Source organism: Acanthaster planci, linkage group LG15 (assembly GCF_054643075.1).
Source record: "Acanthaster planci isolate LZ-2023a linkage group LG15, COTS_SCS, whole genome shotgun sequence".
NCBI lineage: Eukaryota > Metazoa > Echinodermata > Asteroidea > Valvatida > Acanthasteridae > Acanthaster > Acanthaster planci.
Genome location: NC_141791.1, coordinates 2,298,842 through 2,323,176, shown reverse-complemented (window position 1 = coordinate 2,323,176; position 24,335 = coordinate 2,298,842). Strand labels below are relative to the sequence as shown.

General features: G+C 44.3%; 2 protein-coding genes across 3 annotated transcripts in view; one reads left to right on the top strand and one right to left on the bottom strand.

Annotated features, from left to right (window-relative positions):
- Nucleotides 1–24,335, bottom strand: part of LOC110974585 (uncharacterized) — a 69,602-nt gene that overhangs the window by 34,609 nt on the left and 10,658 nt on the right. The window lies entirely within an intron of this gene.
- popdc3 (popeye domain containing 3) lies at nt 1,992–17,302 on the top strand. Its single transcript, XM_022226470.2, has 5 exons — nt 1,992–2,746; nt 8,570–9,244; nt 12,661–12,772; nt 15,202–15,592; nt 15,979–17,302. Exons 2-5 carry the CDS (start codon nt 8,658–8,660, stop codon nt 15,993–15,995), a joined length of 1,107 nt encoding a protein of 368 aa, XP_022082162.1. The 5' UTR covers nt 1,992–2,746; nt 8,570–8,657; the 3' UTR covers nt 15,996–17,302.

Here is a 24,335-nt window from a genome sequence, read left to right as displayed (position 1 = left end):
CAAACAATGAAATACAACAGCTCTTAAGCAGTGGATTCTAAAGAAGTTCAAACCCTACAAACAGCAGAAAGAAAAATAGCTACGATATCGCACATTGGGCCTACCTCTAACTTCTCACATTTATAACAAGCCTCGTACCCAGAAATTATGCGTTGAATGTCAAAGTTCTGCTAATCCAAGGGGAAATTCACAAAACGGGCCAAGCTGCAATCAACATTGTCTCGATGTTCTCGTAGTATGGCGCCCTCTGTATTAAAAAAAAACCTAAATAATTCACAGCGCCATATCGAACGCAGATGTACATGCTCTATTCATAACGGCATAAAATGCGATGACGTTCCACTGAGAAACTCAACCATGTTTAAATCTGTTGTTATAGGTTCCAAGAAACGAGATAATCAGAGTTTGACTGGCGTCTGCACTGTACCAAGTCAGAGGTCAACTTCATTCCCTCGCTTGGAGCAAACAAAATGTGCATTTTAAACCACATTATCTCCTGTCTAATTTAAGAATTACGATGCAGGCTTTGTCAGCCTCAAGAGTTTCCGCGCAAAAATATTTCAATAAGACAGAAGAAAAAGAAACACCAGCTTTATTCGAGACATGCACAGCCAAAGTGGCACTTGGACAACCCAGCCACCACAGCGAGGAATAGAAGACGCGAGGGTGCTAAGCCCCATCTTCAGTGAAAAGCACAGTACCACTACAAAAGTGAAACAGCGACACAACTCAAGACCATTCATCATGAAGAGGGAAATGATTGTGAAAACTGTTAGACCAGCAATCGTCAGTAATCTCTGGTGAGGCTAAGGAATCATAATTCAAAGTTTTAACTCCGCTTCCCGGGGCGGTAGATTGCCATGTAATCCCATTAGCCTGACTGGTTGAGCCGTGACATCTGAGTGACGAGCGTTAATTGCGCGGGAAACCAGCCCCCCCCCCGGTGATTTGCCCTGCTCTCTGGCTGAGCACGAGCATAAGTCACGAGCGACCGTTTGCGTGCAGTTCCAATACTTCCAAAGTCCGCGGTCTGACGGGTTTCGAGGGGGGGCTGGGATGCTCTTCAAACACCGAGGCCCCTTCGTTACCCAGGTCCCAATGACGTGCTTCTCTTGGATAGATCCATTTAATGCAAATGATGTTTACATGAACGGCGTAGTGAGCCATTCTCATGATCACGAACCTATAGGCTTTTATCACCAGATTTCCACGTATTTTTCCCTTCAACTTCAAAAACACAGTCCATAATAGGCGTTAATAAGCCTCATTGGGTGAACAATTCACATTTCTCTTCGGTCATGTTTCTTGCCAGCATCTAGAGAGCTCGGGAAGGTCTTTGTTAGCCAATCCTTGTAAGAAATCTTAACGGTTTATTATAAAGTTCCGTGACGCACAAACGCAACGTTGCCCGAGGATAATTATGACGTCAATTATGCATCAGTTTTCCCCCTGCATTGCATGCAATTACGGTACGACAGGAACAAGACGCAAGCTCTTTCAAAAATAAAACCTATTTGCAACAAGTCTGCTCGAGGCTTACTATCGTGCTCAGCTAGAATGACGCCCGGAACTGGCCGAACAAATTGCTTTCGCGATCGAAATTCAATTCTTTACAATCAAGCAGTAATTAAAATTATCAATTGGCAATAAGTGAGGCGCCCCCATTAAAAGTTGTTCCTTAGATCCCCCCAAGCTTAAGTGGGGCTCTTTTGCCCACTCCAATTGCATTTTCATTTTTTTTCCCATAGTGCAGTGACATATTCAGCTTCTACAGTTATCTTAATGACAACGCAAATGACCTATAGTTCATGAACCAACCAAAAACAAATCGACTCGCAATATCTTGAATTGACGACAGAAGGTGTGGTATTGCGGAATCGAAGCGCCGTATAGGCCAAATCGCTTGCAACTGTTCCCAATGTCAAAATAGACTTGTTGGCATCAACGGTAAGCCCTGTCCCAGATCACTTCACAGACTATGCATACCTAAGTACTTGGGACAGGCAACACTGTTCACGAGCATCTCTACGATCTCATGATGCGGTACGGATGTCGTATAATGTGTATGGAGACTGACAAATAAGAAGATAGATTACCTCCTCCCCAGGGTTCGACTCTTGACCTTTCTGTGTCCGTACTTGGATAATAGATACCAAGCTGGTTGTAATTGAGATGTGAGAATGTGAGCTAGCGGTCGGGAGTCAGCCCCGCAGCAAGGAAGGCGTAATTCGTTAAACGGCTGTTGGTCTTCAGCAATCAGCCTCGATCGACGGAGCATGTCTGAAATGCTCTGCATAGCAACCGGCCAGTGCCTGACAAATTCGTACCGCGATCTTGCATTGGTCCGTCCGGTTTATCGACGGATTCGCTGTAAACGGCCCGCCTATTGGCGGACGGACGCACAAATGGCGAACCTCTTGGAACGCAAACTGGTCCGCGTGTGTTTCAGTGGCCACCATCAATATCACGCGGCTCGGTGGGCAAGCTAAGGAATTGTTATCCGTATCGAGATAAGACGAAAAAGGGAAGCAAGAAACCTTTTCAGCTTCCTCCATGGTCAAACTAGCAGTTGAATGCAACGCGTGTGTGTAGCCTTTGCTGTGGAGAGGGCACTTCACGCAATTGGACCGCGGGAAAGCTTTTTGGCGGGAAACGACGTACTGAGGGAGTCGACATCGTCACTGGTAAAACAGGGTCAATATTTCAACAAACATCATTACTCGACGACATCGAAAGTCTCCTCTATGTAAGTACAAAGAAATATACTTCAAGTATAAGTAGCTACAGCCTTACATACCTTGTGTCATAGTCCTTGCTCTCTGCTTGTATAAATCATACAGCATGATCACACAATGCCTACACTGAGACCGTGGGGGGAACTATTTTTCGCGCATTATGGAAGCGCCCTCTGTGTATTTTGAGTTGTCACACTTCAGGCGAGCGCTTGACCTTTTAAACCAAGCTCACAATGATGGAAATAAAATTGTTTACTAAACGTGCGTACGTACAAGATGTCCGTTATAATATCAGCTCGGTGTGTGGTGTTGCAATGCCAACTTAAACTGAAATAAGCATTCAAATGACTTCAGTGTTTTACCCAAAGTGAACCAACAGGCATCATGGCGATCAGGGGCATTTGGTGGACAAATTAAAAATGGCGACTCAACGACGCCATTTTGATGAACTTTTATCAACCTTGGTCAGTCATCAGCACACACACATACAAAAACTTGCGGAAAAAAATCTAGCGTTAAGATGTTTTATGAATGTGACAGGAAAGGCCAGTAATAGCTTTTAAAATTCACTGGACACAAAAACACACAACGTAACCGCTTGTGCAGCTTGGGTCGGTAATCAGGTACACTGATGAATGAGCCGTGCATTTTAGACGACAGTCAGCAACAATACTTTCTACATGCCAAAGAGTGGGGAAAATCATTCTCAGTAAGAGCGAGTGCCTCATAAAAAATACTCCAAACGAGTGAAAACCACTCTAAAAAGATTACAAGTCATCCTAAAGGGCGAAAGTTCCCTTCCTCAAAGGACATTATAATAGAGAAGGATAACCCGAATAAGAGTAGTCCAGAGCTCCTCTTTTAGAGTGATTTCCACTCTCTTTGAGTAGTTTTCTACCTTTTTGGAATGGTTTTCACTCTCTTTAGAGTGGATTTTCACTCGTTTGGACTAGATTTCCTTTAAAGGGTGAGTGTTTCACTCTGTTGCCTTTAGAGAGTGCTGTAACGAATACCAAGTCGACAATGGCCATGTTAATAACCTGCAGTCCGCTCACCAGCGATATTCGACTTTCCGAGTACCGGGAAACACGTGAGTGTCACAGTCAATGACACAAAGCCCATGTTTTATTGGATGCATAGTCACATCGTCTGAAAAATGGGTGCGAATATTGCTTTAACACACCCAGAGACCACTGCACGCGTTGCAATGGAAACTTAGAATCACACGAATCTTCTCAGAGAACAAGCGATGTACAGAAATTCATCCGTGGGCACGGCAACCTCGTTGCACTGAAGTTATGGTAACGGTCGAAGCCTGATTCCATATTTTGAATGAGATGAAGAGAGCCAAGCCAGGACAAATCATCAGCGCGAAGTCAAAATGTAACCCACTATTTCCCCGAGAAGAAAGGGGATAGCCCTATAAGCAAAGGTCTTCAGGGAAGAGCACGGAGATCCGGTTTAACGGCTCGCATGCAGGAGATTTGGCCAAGGTCCCGCAGAAAAAAATAAGCATCTCCCAAAGATGAAAGCCTGTGGCTATCCTTTCATTAACGCATCCAACTCCATTATGAAATACAGCAAAGTCAGACCAGGTCTCGGACTCCGTCGGGTCTGTGACTGAAGACTCGGTATTCTTTATACCATTTGAAAGGATTCAAAGGATATTCGTGACTGAACGACCTTTTGCAGAAACGGAACTAAGTTGAGACAATACAATACAGCAAGTATGGTGTTTTTTTCACTTATGTCCGGTATTCCTGATTCTCAAACAGCCTTGTTTAGAGCAGGGTTCTATGTAACTGAACGCTGGCAACAGTAATCAGTTCCCCCTCCCCCCCCACACAATAATGCACAATATTGACATAATGGTGAGAGGCATCCCAGTACGTGGTCTTTACACTTTTCAGTTCTGGTAGGGTATTACCATTTAAACAGGGCAACGTCAAACGAATTTGTATTCTACCTTTTTTTTCTGATTTGCACTTTAAAAGACTTTTCTAAACATGCAAGAATAGACTTTTCATGATGGTAAATCTACTTTTTTTCAAAAAGTCCGTTTCGATCTTACTTTTGGTCTTGTGGAAATTTATATCTGACTCACCAGCATGGACGATTTTTCTCCATTAGGCCTATGCTCATTAATTAGAATCTCTGATGCACAGCATTCTTCATGTATTATGCATTATTCTTGCGAAATGAATATCAACTACGTTTCGCAGTAAGCCTAGTGATTGAACGGTTTAACGATGCTAATTAGACTTGCCTCATTACGCGAGCGATCATAACGGGCGCAGAGTCCTGAATGTGAAACATTTCATGGCTCTGTTATGCGTTGACGGCTCGCTGGGACGTCTTCCCGGCACACGACAGTTGCCTCGTCGCTGTCGGAGTCGTCACCCTTGAAATTGAGCGTGGTCCCAGAGGGGTGAACGGGATTGGAATTTCCTCCGTTGGATTGCAATCTCAAGTGTTGGCTGTAAATAATGACAGCAAACTTTGGGAAAATTCTAGCGCGGCTGGGGGAACAGACACGCACATCTACACGGAGTCTTATTAGTTAAACTTTGCATTGGGTACATATACAGACACTTCGCAAACAATCCTGCTCCCCTCTACAGACAAATTAAAAGAAAAAAATACTTCGCTTCACGCTGCCCATATTACAACGGCTAAGCTTTCGTATAAACAACTTAGATAAAATCCGAAAGTGTTTTCGGTACTCTTTCTCTAGATCCAGACATAAAACATTTGGAAACTATCTCCGACACACGAGCAGATTTCAATCTCACAAGGCAAACTATAAAACTGAGGTTGTATGAACGAAATTGAAGTTTATAGAAACCTTGTGCTCTATCTCCATCAGAGCAAACAGATCAAGGTTTATTACCAAGGGTCCTAGAATGTGATTATGTATCCACAAATGGTCCACACTGAGCCACCGTTGACCATCAATTTGCTTGGATACACTCTCCATTATACCTCGCAGCACTCCCACATGCCGCCAAAACGTTCTACCAAAGTCCACATTACGACAAATGCATTCGAAGTTCTTGAAAGGAGATCGGTTTCAATATCTGCTGGTTAAATTTCAACAGAAAGAAATTCAGTTCAAGATCCCTCTTTCCGGCTGAGGAGGCTGAAGGTGAAGAGGGAAAGTAAATAAACGAACAGCAACCAAGATAGATTCCATCACAACAGTGACGAAATCTTTTTAAATTAAACAAAATTACGTAATAAATCTGATCAATTCGATGCCAGTGACATTGTGGTCAACTGGTGTATAGCAAAGAACTTGCAAGGGTGTTTTAAGCAGCTTCATTCGGCGCCACGATGACAAAGAATGTATACTACAACATAAACACCCAAACACAGGACTGCCCGACAACATGCTGTAGCATAATGAAAGGGACGTAGAACGGTGTCTCGATTCGTTGAACAGTTTAATCGCTTCCAGCATTTTCGCAAAATGAAACATCGAAATGAAAAGTGCGATCGTGCACGAAGTTGGCAAAAAAACTTTCCAGTAGCCTGTAGTCCACATTTTTTATTCACGTTATCTCTTTTCCAGCACTCCGATTCGCTCCATTCTGAAGTTGCACAAAGAAAAATAACGATGTGTCATCGGATATTACATTTCCGTCCGTGAACTGCAATTTTTACAATTAAGAAGTGGCAGGTATATAACTTTTGATTCATAAACTAGCGAGAAATATGCACCAGGTGCTCTCTGTTCACAAGGGCCCCGCTGCCGGATTTCAATTTTCTCGCTTATCCACTGAAGAGTGGCGAAGATTTGCGTGGGTAATCGACTGCCGCGCACCTAATGCCGGTCTCTGAGTAGCATTGACATCAACAAGCGTGTCTTAGATCAGCTGCGGCCAGCCGATAGCTAATGGCGCGTCAACAACCTCGAGTCGATAACGTGATTTCCGAAGCATGTGGAGTCAGTTATAGTGCCTTCTGCCGTTAAGGGAAGTACCAGACGGGAAAACAAACAACTCTCAATGAATTTCAGTGCTTCACTGGATAGTCAGATTGGAATTCGTAATTTGCAGCGCAATGTTGAGATTGGCCGTGCACGTCTTTTATGGTGAATGTTTTTGGTCATAAAAACCACACGGGTTGAAATAATGAGTGGGACCCGTCATTATGCTCGGCAACCGATCAAAACCAAACACTGCGAAAGATAGTACGAGGTAAAAACGGTCCTCGACCCCACTAGACATGGGCGTCTCCAAGATGTTTTCCAAGTGATAGGGGAATGGATGGATTGGGTATGGAAGTGTCCTGGGGCAAGAAATTTTTCAACCATTCTTCCCTACAGAAGGACAAAACACATGCCAATTATGGCATTGCTGGCTATCGTAATGCGCGGATGCGCTGGTAGTCACAAACCCTTTGACATATCTTTCTTTGCGAGTCCACAGAGTGATGGTCCTGTATCTAGTCACACGCCCATCTTTTATTGACAAGTATTTCTACATGGGTCCACACAGTGATGGTCCTCAGTCTAATCACACACCCATATGTTATAGGCAGGTCTTTCTATGGGTCCACGCAGTAATGGTCCTGTATCTAGTCACACACCCATCTGTTATTGGCCTGTCTTTCTACATGGGTCCACACAGTGACGGTTCAGTGTCTAGTCACACACCCATCTGTTATCAGCGTGTCTTTCTACATGGGTCCACACAGTGATGGTCCTGTATCTAGTCATACACCAATGTGTTATTGGCATGTCCTTCTACTTGGGTCCACACAGTGATGGTCCTCTATTAATGTTGTCACACACCCATCTGCTATTGGTGTGTCTTTCCACTTGGGTCAACATGGCCCTGTGTCTAGACACACACCCATCTGTTAGAGGCATGTCTTTCTATGGGTCCACACAGTGATGGTCCCGTATCTTGTCACACACCCATCTGTTATTGGCGTGTCTTTCTACATGGGTCCATACAGTGATGGTCCTGTATCTAGACACACACCCATCTGTTATAGGCATGTCTTTCTATGGGTACAGTGATGGCCCTGTATCTAGTCACACACCCACTGGCATGTCTGTTTATGTGGGTCCACACATGTTGTTAATATTCTCTATAGCGGAGGAAATAAGGTTTATGTCAATTACAAATGCACACCAGGGTATCCTTTCAAAGTTTCAAGATTGTTTAGTTTTGCGCTAGGTCATTTTCCATTCGATTCGAGGATGATGAAAAATACCAGTTTTAAAATAAACCACTCTCATTTTGCCTTCAACTTGTACGAGCGGCTAAAGTTTGCAAAAGTATCACCTTTTGGTTGATTTTACCTAAAATTTGATCAAAATGAACATCTGTCCCATTAACTTTAGTTAGGGCAGTACTTTCATTTAGTGTTTAGTAGTCGGCCTACGTGCATTATCATCTGCTGTACTAATACAAGTAGCTGCGTGAAATCGTTAACACTTTGTGAATTGTTTTACTTTTATACCAACGGCCAGCCATACTTCTTGTAGCGAACTGTAAGAAGAACACAACTGTGACGTCAAACGAACACACCTTATTATGTACAACACTGATTGCTACTTTGATAAAGGGCTTTACAGAAGAATGTATCATGACCCAACCAGCCGAAATAGTGGAACATCTTTTGAGCAATCAGTTGGTCTTTTTTATATTCAAATAAACTCGACATGCAAGTTTGCTACACGAATTACATAATGCCCCGCAAGGCTTGTTCCGGCTTTTTTGGCATCAGAGGTATATACCATGTGGCCAGTGAAAGTAGAGGTGGTTTGTTCAATGTTTAATTAGTAACCATTGTTAAAAGTAATGTCATTTATTGGTCTGCAGGTTTGGCGCTGTAACTCCGTCGATTGAGAGACAGTTGGGTAGCAGGGAAAGCAGAGCGGGAAGGCGCAACTGCTGACTTTGGAACGACATGATCCAAGTCTCCGGGCCGACTGATCCACCGACCCCGTCCATGGATCCCAACCATGTGGTCACAGCCGTCTGGAATTGGGCGGATGCCGGCGGCGCCGCCTCCACCACGCCCGTCCCGAGCCCCACGGCCGCCGCGGTGCAGGGACCCGGATGTGCAGTGTGGGAGCCCATACAGAGCATCGTTTTCCAGGTAGCCTCCTTGCTGTTCCTTCTGGGCTACCTGGCCCCCTCCACCGGCTACGCCGCCACCTTCGTCATGCACACCTTCCTCAGCCTCGGCTTCGTTGCGCTGTCCCTATGGGGGCTCCTCTACACGTGCGCCGTGGACATCTTCGTGTGGAACCTGGTCTTCTGCCTTCTAAATCTCTGCCACGCTGGGTACCTGGGCTTCCAAGTCAGGCCCATACGGTTCACTCGCGAGGAAAGGGACCTCTACAGTGCCGTATTCAAGCCGTTTCAAGTGCCCCGAACAGTGTACAGAGACCTGTGTAATCTGGGCAAGATCAGCTCCTTGAAGATAGGGGAACATTACGCCGAGGAGGGGAGGACGCCTTGCAACCGCCTCTCCATCATAATCTTTGGCAAGTGAGTCTAACTAGTACCCGTAATGCCTCACAGCCTTGTTGTATTATAATACAGCGTGGTTTCGCTAAGGAACGAGTGGTCCCGATAGCGACGCCATCACGTTCAGTACAAATACCACATTGTTTATCGCGTGCATGCACGTTTTCTGTCTTTGTCGGGCTAACACACACACACTTCAAAAATCATTCATCAAGAATCGTTCATTCATCACTGACGACAGCTAGTTATAATACAAGATGTACTTCTCTCTACAGCACTATGTACGCCAACATTTCATTAGCATTATCAAACAAGCCACATGTCACGGGTACAGCTTGAACCTATCCGTCCAGTGATCGCACTTTTTTTCAGGCGCCAAAAATGCATTAAGGCGTCATCAATAAGAAAAAAAAACCCTGAATGTTGGGGGCACATCTATATTGCGGGCGTCACCAACTGAATTTCACTTGGCCAATTACAAAGGACATTTTAGATAGTGAAAATCGCAACAAAAGACGTTATGAGCATTCTCATCTGGAGACTTCAACGTGCCCTTTCGCAACCCAGACATTGGTAAGACTAGGAAGTTTCAAATGACATCAAATTACCTCACAGCACTTATACCCCGGACAAAACATTCGTCCCTTGGACAAATGACTGCCCTACATTTCATAAATGCCCTTCCAAGCAGCGAATCTTCTTTCTGCCATCGGACTCTTCCGAAAGGCTTGATGTTAAAGGCGCGGTTGATCAGATTACAAGGAACCTGCTTTATGAAACCTAAGGGCAAGAGACCTCTAAAGATCTCGGCTTACAATGGGAAGGAAGTCCGTGAAACACACTGCACCTGAGTCAATGCATGGTCAAAGCAACATAACGATAACTTTTAACCAAACCATGAAACCTGAAAACAGCTTTTAGCCATACTATGAAACCTTAAGTTGAAATGCACTCAACACCGATGATGTTTGGAGCCTAGTTTAGATACCAAGGCAAGCATAGGGGATCGAATGCTTTACGTCGATTTATATATACGAGAGAATGAACTTATTCATAGGTTTTTGAACTTGCACAAAGCCCCTAACTATACACTGATGAGGATCAACACTATAGTTATCTGGGTTTTATGTTCTTAAGAAACGATCATGGACAGGAGCAACAAATAACACATTCCGTATATGACAAAGATCAAGTTGAGTTCATCTTTATTCCATCTCGTGTTTTTTGTCTCGGTTTGGACGCTGAAAGACAAGAACCCGTCTTCAAGTGCAGCTTTCTTGCGGTTTTGTGAGAAAAAAATCACATTGGCCAAAGAGCAGATTTGATCTGACAAGAGCGATGAACACATAAAGTGTGACACAATATGTATCCCTGGTCTGTTTCACTTAATAAGCTGGCATGAAAGATCGTATGCCTTGCACCATCTTCAAACGAAGACCTGGTCTCCAGTTGCTTTCAAAACGCCACTGCTTATTTGCACCGAGTGTCTGGTTTCTGACTCGCCACTCCACGTGTCACGTCAGCCCATAGGTCAGACAGGCAGGAAGGTTTTAAATATAATCAAAAATGTGATGACCGTGTGATACGCACATTATTATCCGACCTCATTGGACATAGGGGCTCCCCCGCCTAGATAAATATTCGGCTTTCAAATAGGTCGAGTCACGCCAGAACTGGAGCACCGCGAGAAAGGCGATAATGTCCGCGACACTGATTCGTGTCATCATTCAAGCATCACGTCCCAGGTCCGAGATCCATTTCCTGGGCTTTTTTTTTTGGTCCGGATTCGTCTCCAGGATCAGCCTGGTTGATTTCCATCTCCTCATTTCCTGCCCCGTTATACGTTACGGTGTCTCCGTCCACCAGGGAGACACGGGTATAGCGCTGACATTCAAGCCGCCCGACGCAGTAAATAGGCCCAGGTAAATCCTGTGAGATTTATTGGCAGAAGATTGGTACCCAAGCACTGTCGAAAACACGGCTGATTTCGTTTATGATACCTGTTACCCCTTCTTCTCGGCTCATGCATTTCCAATCTCGATATGAGAACATGGAAACTTCAAAGGATCTTTGTGGGATTGGACATAATCGGGTCTTTGAAGATACACCTAACGATTTCCCCTAAAAAATCTCCCGAGACAGTAAAGCACAAGCAGAAGAGAGGCGACGACAAAGCGCAACTAAAAATTATCAGTCTTCGTCACAAATGGTAATATAATTATGAATGATCCAAATGATTTTAAACAGCACAGTCCATACCTAATAATGCAATGCTGTGAAGGCAGGATAGTAGCCAATTATGTTAATTCACAACATACCTCTCCCTCTCTCTAGTGCCTTAAAATACACAAAGCACAGACTTGGTATAGTACGAAATTGAACGCTTACATTAATCCTACTACCTACTGAGATACAAACTTTATACTGAAGCTGAAGGTTCAAAACTATTTGTGAAAATGGCGCACATGTACATTTGAATACTCAAATGTGCGAAGCCCTTACACGAACTTCTAGCTTCTCTCAAAATGTCCATGCTAACTAGAAAATGAGTAGTTTTGACATATGCAGACGGAAAAATTTCCCATTGTTAACAGACATGATTGGAAAATCTGACAACGCGGTAAAAACCAGACTGAGCGCTGTCAGAGAGGCCCGTGGACCACTGCGTGGTTGAATTCGGGTGGGCTGTACAGAATACATGCATACGCTGTTCCTAGGGAATTTTTCCAAGCACTAAAATTCTTGCTAGGTCAAAATTTCTTCTTCGCATGCAAATAACTTTGCCGGTAAATTTTTTCCGACTGCTTTCTCCCTGCCTACATATGCACAAAATGCCGAAATGTTGACACCTCCTTTTATGGTAAATCATGACCAGCCTCCAGGAATTTTGGCGATGCACGCGCCGTGCAATTTCGTGCAGTCGGGTGGCACACAGGCAGACGAAAACACATTTTATTTCGACACGGAAATTGCGTCGTGAAATTCGCGCCAATGGCAGATTGCTCGTACTTTTTGCGTGGAATCCCAAGACAGTGACCGTCTCTTGAAAGTTGTAAGATTGCTTTACTTTTTTGAAGACAACGGTACTGAGCTTTGGTAAAAACGCAGAGTCACTCTAGGTGTTTTGCTGTGAACAACACGATATATAATATTGTAAACAACAGAATGATTTACCATACGTCACAGTCTTGTTATTACATTTAGTCGGGTTTCGCTCCCGAGAGGGACCTGTTGTTGGTTTGTGTAGTTTTCTTTTGAAATACTTTGAGAAATATTTCTGTCACTTAACCCTTTAAAAACAACCACAGGAAGCCAGGCAATTTTTTTTTACAGAACCCATGGGATCACGCAGTGCCATCTAAGAAAAAATGGATTCGCTGAGGTTCACTGATAAGGAATTGACGACTGTTTCCTGGCCTGTCTTATTTTGGTTTCAGAGTGAAGGTGTTTTCCGATGGGGATTTTCTCCACAACATCCAGGAGAAACAGTTTCTGGACTCGCCGGAGTGGGACTCCTTCAGTCAGACCGAGACCAGGGAAAACTTCCAGGTAAGACAACAGTAGGAAGTGTTACGATCTTGGTATCTAACAATAAGAGTGGTGTGCTTTTCTCATCTATCAGTGTAAGAAGTGTTACGATTTCGTTGTATTTTTTCACCCATAATGCACTCAAGTTTACTTTCTTTTCATACCTGTCTTCACTGTATCGAGAATGCTAATATTACGCCCACCGCTCCTTACATAAACATTTGGGAATCGTGTCGTTTTACTATTTTGAGGATTCCAAAATATTTTGCAATTTTCTTTACAGTATCTTGGACTCCTTCTGACCCTAAGACCTCATTTGTTACCAAATGAAGCTATACTCTCTCGATTTCCTCTGGAATCTTCGCCGATATATCAACTAAATCCAGCTCATTCCATAGATCAATTGCCCCGTCCAACCAGGGTAATTGGCAAGGGGGAAAATGACATTGAAGTTCTGTCTCGCGCCATTAATTTCTAGGGCATCAATCCATTTGGCCTTACGGGCTATCCAATAACGCTTCATGGTGTGACATGGAGCATTCATCTGTCCTGGGCCCGGCCGTTTTTGTCCGTCGTTCGGTGGAACAGACTGACTCGTGACATGGTTTGGGGAAATACACGTTAACATTTCACGATGAACTCGGAGCAGTAACACACCCATTCGTCTGACAGTGCCAACCAAAGTGCCAACACCAGCTTGTAACGCCCAGTGCTCTGGTAGGATTGCACAAAGACTGTTTGAAACAGTGACGTGAGACTCTAATACGAACTTAATACCAGAACTGACATCAACCAACCTGAAACCTTTATTGTTGCCCAGAGAACAAGATATCAGTAACTGCCTTACTGTGATTTATAATTTACAGTTCATATCAATTCTGCCGGTGAAGGTTTGCGAGAAAATTCTAGGAAGAATTTGATTTCCCTAGTTAATTTACAGGCTACCCTATGCGGCAAGCGAAATCTGTATATCAACACAATCCCTCTACCAACACTAATTTTGTCAACACTGTGGTGTGGTGTCTTTATTCGAGTCACGGGTATCATTACCAAAGAGTTTCTATTTTTAGTTTACAACTCTGTTTCCCTCTGAAGGTACCGCATATTAGCGTGATCTAATGGTTACAATAAAAATGCAAACAATCTTCAAAAATATGCGTGCGCGGGGCTGCACGTTTCGTCAAAGAAGAGTGCGCAAAGCGAGTAGGCATTTCGCTTACATTAATGCGAGGGATTATCAGAAGTTCTCTGACGCTGAAATTTCAACTGGAATGAATGTCCCAACGGACCCAAATGCTACTTTGTTTTAACGATGTCACTGCACCGTCTTAGAGGTACATGAATGTAAGAGTTTTTGTGAGCGGCTGTTGACAGTAGAATCAAGGGATCATGAATCCACATCTGTGAGCAGAGCTTTTGAGAGCAGATCCCTGTATTGTGGACGACTATACACGCGCATAATGTCAACACAGTGCTGCATCGCATAACATCACCAAACGGTCAGAGAGTTATTATCAAAGCGCCGTAGGTAGCAGGGTGGCCGCCATCCCAAAGACCCAAGAAAGGTGATGGGGGCTGCTTTAAATCCCATGCTTGATTTCTCTGTTTGTTGCTTAACGGGAGGAGGTCATCGCACGGTGGTTTGGTTCCGGACCCAAATTTCCTCTCAGTCATCACTGGGGGGATATAGAGAACGCTCTTCCTTTCAATTACCTTCGTGAGATTGTGTTTCGCGTGTGCTGCCTTCTTGTCCATCGGTATCATGTTTCTATCTAATCAAACAGGGGATGGGTTCAGTACGGTCAACGCTTAATTGGATTGGCTTACGGAGCCGTGTGGGCTGCTCAATTCATCAGATACAAAAGCCTTGGTTCCAGCTCAACTTGTAACAAAAATGTCATGGGATTTTTTTTCGGACCTTCGACATCGATAAGAGCAATTTTAATTCCCTGCTGCATGGCATATGAACACCCCGTTCTTACAACGTACAATGACACCCATACGCATAATTGGCTTCAGTAATTTCATCTGGTCAACTTTGACGCCCAATGTGGCCGTGCCGATTATGTTCTCACCCCCTTCATTGCGGGGATGGTGTGACATACAGTATTGCCCTCTGCAATTCCGCGACATTATCAAGGGCCTCGTTTTCCTTCTGTACAATGTTAAACCCTAAGTAACCCTGAGAGCTCCAACATAAAGGTGCTGAAACGACTACTTGATTTGGTCAGTTTCCAGGCCAATGTAGGCATTATTCAGGATCACATAGGTCTTTTGCTCTATGATCACTCTGAGTAAAGGGCCTAAGATTCCTCGACTGATAAGTGAGATCTGAAACTTTGCATGGTGGAGGCGATCTGAGAGATGTTTGCGGGTAAACATTTCTGGAACAGATCGATTTTTTGTGTATCTGTAAACTTCTCAAGCCTCTATTGATGTGAAACTCGTAGGTGACCCTAACAGCCACCACGTACTGCCGTTACATGAGCTGGCAGCGAGACAACCTGAGGGACTTCCTGGAGCGGCAGCCCTACCTGAAGCAGGTCTTCAACAACCTGATCGGCACCGACATCACTAGGAAGCTGTACCTGCTGACAGAGCGCAACCTCAACCATCGGGGCTCCAGGGCCGACCTCCGCCTACCTAGCGTGGCCAGGGAGGCGTCGCCCAACCACGACCTGCAGGGCCACCTGGCGGCCGGCGGCATGGGGGCCTGTGGGGTTGGAATCCCCGTCCTGGGGACCAGCCAGAACCAGGACAGCTTCCTGCAGGTGCCTTACGGCCAGGAGTTCGCCAAGCCCCGCCCACGGGCAGACGCCAAGGATGCAGCCTACGACAACGGTAGGCGAAAACATTCGGACTCAACACTTCCAACAGTGGAATTTAACACCACGCCTTTCAAGGGAAGAAAGTTAACATGAAACTTAGAAACAAGTGAACGAAAGACAGTTTTTCATTCCTTTAGAAATTGAAAGCCAACATCTCCCCAGAGGGAAACTTTTAATGAAATGATTAAAAACTCTTTGTGACAGTATTCAGACGGAAAGGAAACAAAGTGCTCAGGGAAAGGCACCGCACGTTTCTCATTCATTGAGTCCACAGACGGCGCTGCCGTTTTGAACTCAAATATAATACATGCGTGCCATATTAGAAAATGCTCTCAAATGGAACGTTGAAGTCTCCATTCTTTCGCTAATGTTCAATTATTTTCGTCGATCTTTGCTCAGTATATTCCAAGCGATAACGAGACGATGCCGAAGACCTGAGAGACAAAGGAGTTGTTTCCATTGTTGTGTCTGGCCAGCCAAAGGAGTCTTCGATGCTTTGATACGCGACTTCGTCCGTGGTGTTTACCAGCACCGCAATCGACGCGTTAGTCGATCAAAACGGAATTGGAAAGTCGCACCATATCGTCGACTTCTCCAGGTCGTCTCTGATGTGGAACAGTGAAGGTTTGGGTACAACTGAGTACATGATATCCTCACCTTTGATACTATGGTCTCTACATGGAAGAGACTGATGCTCGCTGGCGGCGCAGTTAAACCTGTATAAATATTAACACGCCAATGGTCGCCAAGGGCATTTTATCTACACATACAGTCCGGATAATATATTAACATTTCTTATTTATCTGCGGTGAAAGTCGACTTAACGTTTGTTATTTCAGTTGCACTTAATGAACAGAGTATAATCAGTATTAGGACACGAGTTAATTTGTATAAGCACTGCTTTCGTTTCTTTGTGGTAATCGTATTGCAGCGGGTTGTCCCGGACTGTACCGTGGTTAAACCATTTTAGCAGCGATTTCATGCCCAGAGTTGCTCGGTCAAGATTTGTCAAAAACCTGTCCCTGATTCTGCTGATATCTGTACATTAATTTCTTGAGGACTACTTTTTGTGCCCGTCCAGTTTGGTGAATCGGTTGTATTGTTGAGTAAAGTGGTTTTCAAGTTGAGGGATGTTGCCTGAATCTCTATTATTTTCGTTTGGGATAGTTAACTCTCTGTCGTTCGAATCGGGAAGATTACGACACATAGGGAAGTCACTGCGTGTATCCGGTTGGTAAGTGTGACGTCACTTCAGTTTAAACTACGAACACTTCGCACGTGCAATGCACCTTGGGTTACATGCATTGATCGCCGTTTACATGGAACCGTGGAACCGGAATTTAACACGCAACTTCAGCGATTGTCCAATGAGAGCCTGCAAATCGTGGCGCATCCGCCTTTGGCGCGAAGTCACTTACGAACCGGATACATACCAGAGGGAGATGCAGGTCTATCAATAAGAACGTCAGAAAGATCTCCGTGAATTGTGAATTCGGTGGATTTGGTGGCCAAAATTATGGGCGAAGGTGCGAAGAGAACCGATATGATTAGTTCAATTGTCAATTATCTCATAAATTAGGCTTGGCCTCAAACTATGTGATATAACGCCTTTTATCATCACTGACCACGTGATCCCGTATTAAACTACGATACATCTTTGGTTTGTTTGATTTTAAATATCGACATTGATATTTTGAATAAATATTTGATGTTAAACTAATAATGTGTTTAGAAAGATTCTCTTTGTTGACAACAGATACAGTTAAACTGCTTCTTCCGTGAAAGCCAATCCAGCAATCTCGAGAAACATGCTGGGGACAAAATCTGTCTAAACTCCAATGGCTCTTGGGATGTCATCCTTAAGTAGCCCATACAGATTGAAAGCGGTTCTAAATTCACTTTTGAAACCTATTTCTTGTCACAGAGAAGAATGTTGAAAACAACATTCACACAACCCCAAGACAGAAAATTTGATATCAAGCAATCAACCTTGATGACATCTGCTGACTGTCATGACCTCCAACACGTCCGTCCTTCATGCAATCAGAAAATAAATTCTCGAGTCGGTCTTAATTTAGTCTCTCCCGGCGGAACAGCGCGTGCATTCCCGAAATGAAACTTTGGCGTGTCGCGTGGCCACAAACGGAGATCTCTACGGGCGCAAAGAATCAGAGGAGGGGGGATCAATCGCCGCGACACGGCACGCCACGAAGGTCGTGCCGCTCGATTCGGAGAGCCGTCGGAGAGCCCACTCAGACAAAAACTCTCCTGGAGCAAATGTGATTGATTGATTGATCTCTTGAAACACCTGGTTGTCTCGCGAGCGAAGGACCAGAGAGGAAAGGAGCGAGGGCGACCGCGGCGGTGCCGCCAGATTACCGTAACTAATGTAGCTTAAAGGCAAACAACCATGCACGTTTACATCTTTCATTCTGTTTACAATAGAAACTAGTAATTCTGGGTCGGACAATTAGAGGAGATAAACCCATGTTCTCCCTTCGATCCCAAAAAGTTAAATATTCAAACTGAAAGGTAATTAAAATATAGCAACATTGAACGCTGTATTAGCGAACAGAAACGGAAGGAATTGGTTAAGACGTCAAGCAGCCTGACCTCTAACACTGGAAAAGTATTTACATTGGGTAAAATTGGGTAATACTGGGTAAAAGCAAAACCCCAAAGGCTAGAAGATATTTAGAAAAGAAGAGGCAAGGATATTGCCAAAGCCACGCATGTCTGTGAACCTGGCGCTGGCACCGTTATGCACATGACGTCAAGTCCAACCTCAAGACCTCTGACATTTGGAACAAGATGTTTTTGTCAGAGTAGGCCTACTAAAGCTTAGAACTGAAGGCAAGAAATTACCCGGAAAACCTACAAGAAACATATCATGAAGCGGGCATATACCAAAGGTGTCATCGGGCGTGTTGCAATGTGTTTCCTATGGACACCAGTTCGCTCGTGGCTTCATCACCAAAAGCATTCCACAGTCACAAGCATTTTTTAAAAATGCGCATGTTACGTCATATTTTTCCCTAAACAGAATGGTGATACATCCGAGGCGATCTGTCGATAGTAAATATTTAAAAAATAGTAAGTTCTTTCAGCCTTGATGTAGAAGACCAATGCATGGTACTGTCGCATTTTATTGACTGTCGAAGCCAGTGAAATGCAATGAAATTTAAAACATCAAAGTTGGGAGTGCACTCAATTTTTCTGCATTTGAATGGAAATTTTGCATCATGTTTGTCAAGTGTCCAGACTGAACAGAGTTTCAAAAGACTCTGTCGTAGTTACTGGATTGTCGACGAGTCCAGGATAGTGTCACTTCAGAATGGAGAGACGAATGGAGAGGCACTCACTTCGAGAGCAAAAACAGGACGTGAAAGGCGGGTTAATGTGCAACACGAACCACCCCGAATTGGCGGCTTGCTCGAGCCATTTGGAGAAGAGATTTATGCAGTGCAGGCCATTATGATAACTTGCGGGGCACTGGTTGTTATGCACAGCTCCACGTTAAAACCTGAAGATGTTCCTTTGTCCTGTAGCACACGATACATTAGGCCGACGCCGAGTAAAAATGTCAACAGCACTATAGCAGCCGACAGAGATACGCAGCTAAACAGTCGTCGGTGGATGAAGTATTTCAGATTTGATATGGCTCTGCAATCTCTTAACCCGAATCGAAAATTTCGTGATTTTGTCCGCGGACTGCAATTCATGCCCCAATTCCTTCGAAGTCGTTGCGATAAGAACATGTTTTATAGGTTACATCTTAAGCCCTTTCACACGACCCGTACAGTGGGTGTCCCGTCGATCGATTCTTTTCTAAAACCGACAACGGGAAAAGGGAAAGCCGGGAAGGAATGGACGGCTTGTGAGAGAGTTCGCCGTCGCTTCGGGCGGGAGATTACTACATGTGCACATATCGGATCCCTAACTGCAGGGAAACATCTGTCTCTGAATCCGCACAGTATAGTTGACCGAGGCTGCCATGTTTGTGTCATGATGAGAGTGGCATCTCTGTAGCACTCGAAGTCGAGAAGGGAAACAAAACGCGATACATTACACTCAGACTGCGTTGCTTTATTAATGTCCCACATGCCCAATTCGCAACTAGTTTTGATTGTTTGGAAACTGACTGTGATGGAAAGATGCCGAGACCTCTTTAACTGTATGTGGTACTTGGGGACCGTTCTCTGGATGTCCATGTTCAGAAACTGGTTCGAAACTGATATAGGCTTATTCTATCTTTATGCGTCTTCTCGTGTTCTGTGTCATTTTTCCTCCAGTGTGTGGGCCTACAAGGATTGTGCTTACGTTTCCTCTAAATTCATCCCTGGAATGTGCATCCAAAAGCAATTCTCTGAAAGAGAACGCAGGATGGTTAACATTCTGACTGTCCCAAGCAGTTGTTCCCTTAAAATGACTTTTTCCGAGCTGCATTAAATTAGAATCAAAACACAACTCAGTCAACACGCTGAGGCGGACAGGAAGAGGAGCTAAAAGCATACCGGGATCCGCGCTGCGCTGAGCTATATCCCCGCGGTGTGCGGTGTAGGTGCGACGCGAGAGCCGAAGATGGCTCAGAGAGGAAAAATTCAATTTGCCGGGGACGCATTAAACCAATCACAGAGTCAGCGAGACGAGGGACAGCTCTCCCTGCTGGTCTGATGGACGCTTCGCTGCCATCACAGACGGGGCCTGCAACCGGTAGGCCGCCCACGGCTCTCTCCTCAACTTCCTGAGGGGAATGCTCGTAAAAAAAAGTTCACATTCCCGCGGTTGGATTATTGGAATCTTGACATACAGATGACAGAGATTTAGGGGGAACAAGATTTATATGGCATAGGGCAGAAGTGAGATGTAACAACCAACTGCGCACGGAAAAGGCAACGCAGCATATTGCGATCGAGTTACACTGATGTTGGGGGGTTATAGCACCGAAAATGGATCAGGTCGGATAAACAGGTCCAGGTATGCAGAAGGCAGTGTCCTCGGTTCTGTTGGGTTGATTAATGTGAGGACACTCTTCTAGAATGTGCTTTTAATTAGAAATGTAACAACAAACATACAAGAAGGCGAAGATGTGCGGCAAATGGCATGAGATGGATTAATTCAATTTGATCGAAACATCTCAGAAGATTAAAAAAAAGCACTGCAGATGTTTCGAAAAAATAGTGATAATTTGAAAGTGTTGTTCGCGGGTGAACTACCTGATTGAGAGCACTGAACCGCAATGACCAACGCCTACCACACAGGACAAGGAAAGAATATAACACAAGATCGATATCCTGCGTGGTCACAATTAAAGGTTGAATTTCAAACTCCAAATCGATGCAATAATCAGGAGACGGACCCGTGTGTGCGCAGTCGAGTTGAGTCGGGACTACCGACTTGCAGTAATGTTTGGACTACGTGAAATCGGACTCTTAAGTCAAATTTGTACAGCACGAGTGAATTCGATTATGTCCTTCACAACCCGCCACGACGGTAGAGGGACTACCCTAATATGAGACGAGTCTGAATAAATCATCATTACATAAATAATCTCACCGGCGGTATGCCATAAAAATGTAGACGATTACAAAAACACACCTCGGCCCGAAGATATTACCCCGATGCAAAATCGCGTGGTGGCAATGATTAACGCAGGAATCTTTCTGTCTGCGCACGGAGGTATTGGAAAAGATGGTGCCGCTTTACCAACAGCTGGGAAAACACCTCGTGGGGCTATATGAGGCGCTTTCGGGCCGGGCTACGCAGGAGCGGTCGCTTCTATGGGCACTTTAGGAACGCCAAGAGAGATGGTCCGGCAGGTCGATATAGAACTATTTGTCGGGTCTTTCCGTTACTGGGAACTCAATTAACTATATCAATAAGAAGAAATATAAATAAAGTCTGCCATTTTGGACACTGTTTCTTGTTTAAAAGTACTTAACGACGTTATTCAGCAACAACCGCTTATTTAGCAACTGATCACATAATTATGGGTTACTTTTAAAAAAAAGAAGGTATCTTCAAACACTCATGCAAAAAACGTTTTCGTCTAAGTGTTAAAGTGACCGCACTTTGGTTAAATTTCTTCTCGTCTTGATTTAGGCAAGGACGGATAGTGTAAGAAAATATACCCAAATTCTGATGCAGCAAGAATGTCTTTGAATACATGGAACGAACAGGTCCTGCTTTCTCTACACCGCAATGGGAAAAAACACACAACCGAGTGCTTTAAATTCGGAGAAACAACCATTAATCTACAGTCGTTTGAACGTCCAAACATACACAAGTCGCGGTTGTAAAAAAACGCAATTACCCCATGGAATACTCTGTAGCACACATGCAAATGTTGGGATATGAGCACCCTATCGACAGCAGAATACATTGACATTTACTGTCATATATACGAAGTAACATCCCCCCCTCTCCTCAAAGGCCAAGTCAGAAACCTCTTGGCGATGTCAGTGAGACAAATCCACGTGTTGAGGAGTCACGTGGATGCGATCACTGACTCAACATCACCGGTGAAAAAAAAACACGCGACCCTTGGTAACCATTATACCAAAGCGATAATGCGGGTTCGAAACTGGCGCGGAACCCTTTCAGTTCACTCTTCCAATGCGTTATTTTCTCAAAAATAGCTAGAAAAGCCTTCGGGACAAACTGGTTCCCTCTTTAAAGTATGACGACAACTCCAGACACGCACGGGATTCGGAGGAAATTCCATCGGCCGTACCTGTCCCGCGATAGCCCCTCGTCACTCAGTCTCAATGCCATCACGCCGGACATTTTTTGGCCAGCTGCACAGCTGCCGTCTCGCCACAGGAGCATCGCCATTATTCCCGGTGAATTTTTTAAAGCACCTAAATCTTCATAGGTCTTTGCAACTGTGGACGTGCGCGCCTACGCGAATTGATCTGATACTAATGATATTGCTTCCATTGAAAAAGAGCGGATAACACTGAAATAAGAAAAACAACGCGGCTGTGAGGATAATTAACTTCAAGTATCACTTCAAGTACACACCGAATCGATCTTCTTTGTCAGATGAAAACTTAGCGATTTAATCAGCTTGGGTAAATCATCAGCGATCGGAGATTAAAGGGCAATGTAAGAAACGCTTGTGGTGAGGTTTCGAGCTTCAGTTGAGACGCATGCTGTGAGAGGAATGCGAAATAACCCCAAAACAGTCTGCTCCTTTCATTACAGTCTGCTGTATGCTCTCCTTTTTTAAAGAGCTTAATATGAACAGCTTTTACACGTGCACGAGTCTATGGCATGCTCTTGTGGGTTAAGAAATGCGTGTGTGTTTTTTCCAACCAATAATACACATTCTAGCAGTGACAAAACTGCACACTGAAGGGTGTGTGCTGATTTGCGGTAATGATTTAGAGTTCGCGTTGGATACCATGCACGATATGGGGCCGATGGGTACACCCCCACATGTCCAATCCCTATACACACTCTAGACTATTGTTACCTAACACATCCCCCTAGATTCCGATTAAACAGTGACCAACACAAAGGCGGGGAGGGGGTTCTCTCCGCCCCATAATCTTGCATCATATGGAGTGTTGAGCGCGACTGCGTGTCTTTCAGTTTCAGGGCTAAGGAGAATTCGAAAGCATCAACTAAATTAAACCTCAAGGATTTTTTTATTTTTGGGGGACCAACCTTGATTGTCAGTTTATTACAGTAAATCCCCAGCAAGGCTTCGTAAAAGTAAATATGAACAACACAGAAGGAGCAACATGCCCAAGGTGGTATATTTCCTCGTCTACCAACATCACGTCTGCTGTAGCACAAACTCTTTTCGTAGGAAATGATGCCACTGCAACAAGGTCTTTCAACGAGGTACGGCCCTTGGGTTGTTAAAGTTTAGAAGATAATATACATGGGGAAGACCTCACGGCCAGATTTAGAATAGGCCTACCTGGAAAACTGTGTTGTTTATGGTTTACAATTCAGTCCGGTCAAATTTCCCAACGGCTCCTCTGACTTCTTGAGACACGTTTTCTTTCTACACTGACTTAGTAGATGCTCAAAACAACCAAGACGTCTTCACAACAACGCGCAATTTCCAGTAATTCGCTCAGTAAGGGTCGTTTAAAAACTGTCCACTTTAATCTGGGCAAACATTTTGAAAAACCTCCCATCATATGCACTGGCGTGTTTTGTTTCATGGACCGGCTTAATTAAAATCCTTTCTTTCACCGTAAACATGATTAACGTCGCATCTGCGCCATTGGAAAACATACCAGACGCGATTCGACATCAATCGAGCTCCCTCATTTCGAACCCCATATTTCATGGTTCGACGCACGACGCCGGCAGACGAGCTCCACCGAGTTATTTTGATTCAGGAACGCAATCTTATTGCCGCCGCAAAAAAAACTCCGAGAGTTAATCAGATGGACTTCAATCAAACGTTCGCCAGGGGGATCAAAGCACGCCATATCTATGTTTAAAGTTGAAACGGTGAAAATAGTCCGGCATCAAGAATAGATAAATCATTCACTAGCTTCAATACCGGACTTGACTGCAAAGGAAAACCGTGCACCTCAGCACGAGAAGAAGTAGCACATGAAGCTCAATTTATTGCGGTTAACATAAAAACAATTGTCTAGTATCCGAGGTTTACATGGTCGACTGGAAAAATTCTACATCTTAGAATTTTGCATTAAAAAAAAACCAGTTAGTCACTCGCTTACAATAGCAGTCACACGACGATGTTGAATCTACCACAGTAATAATTATTG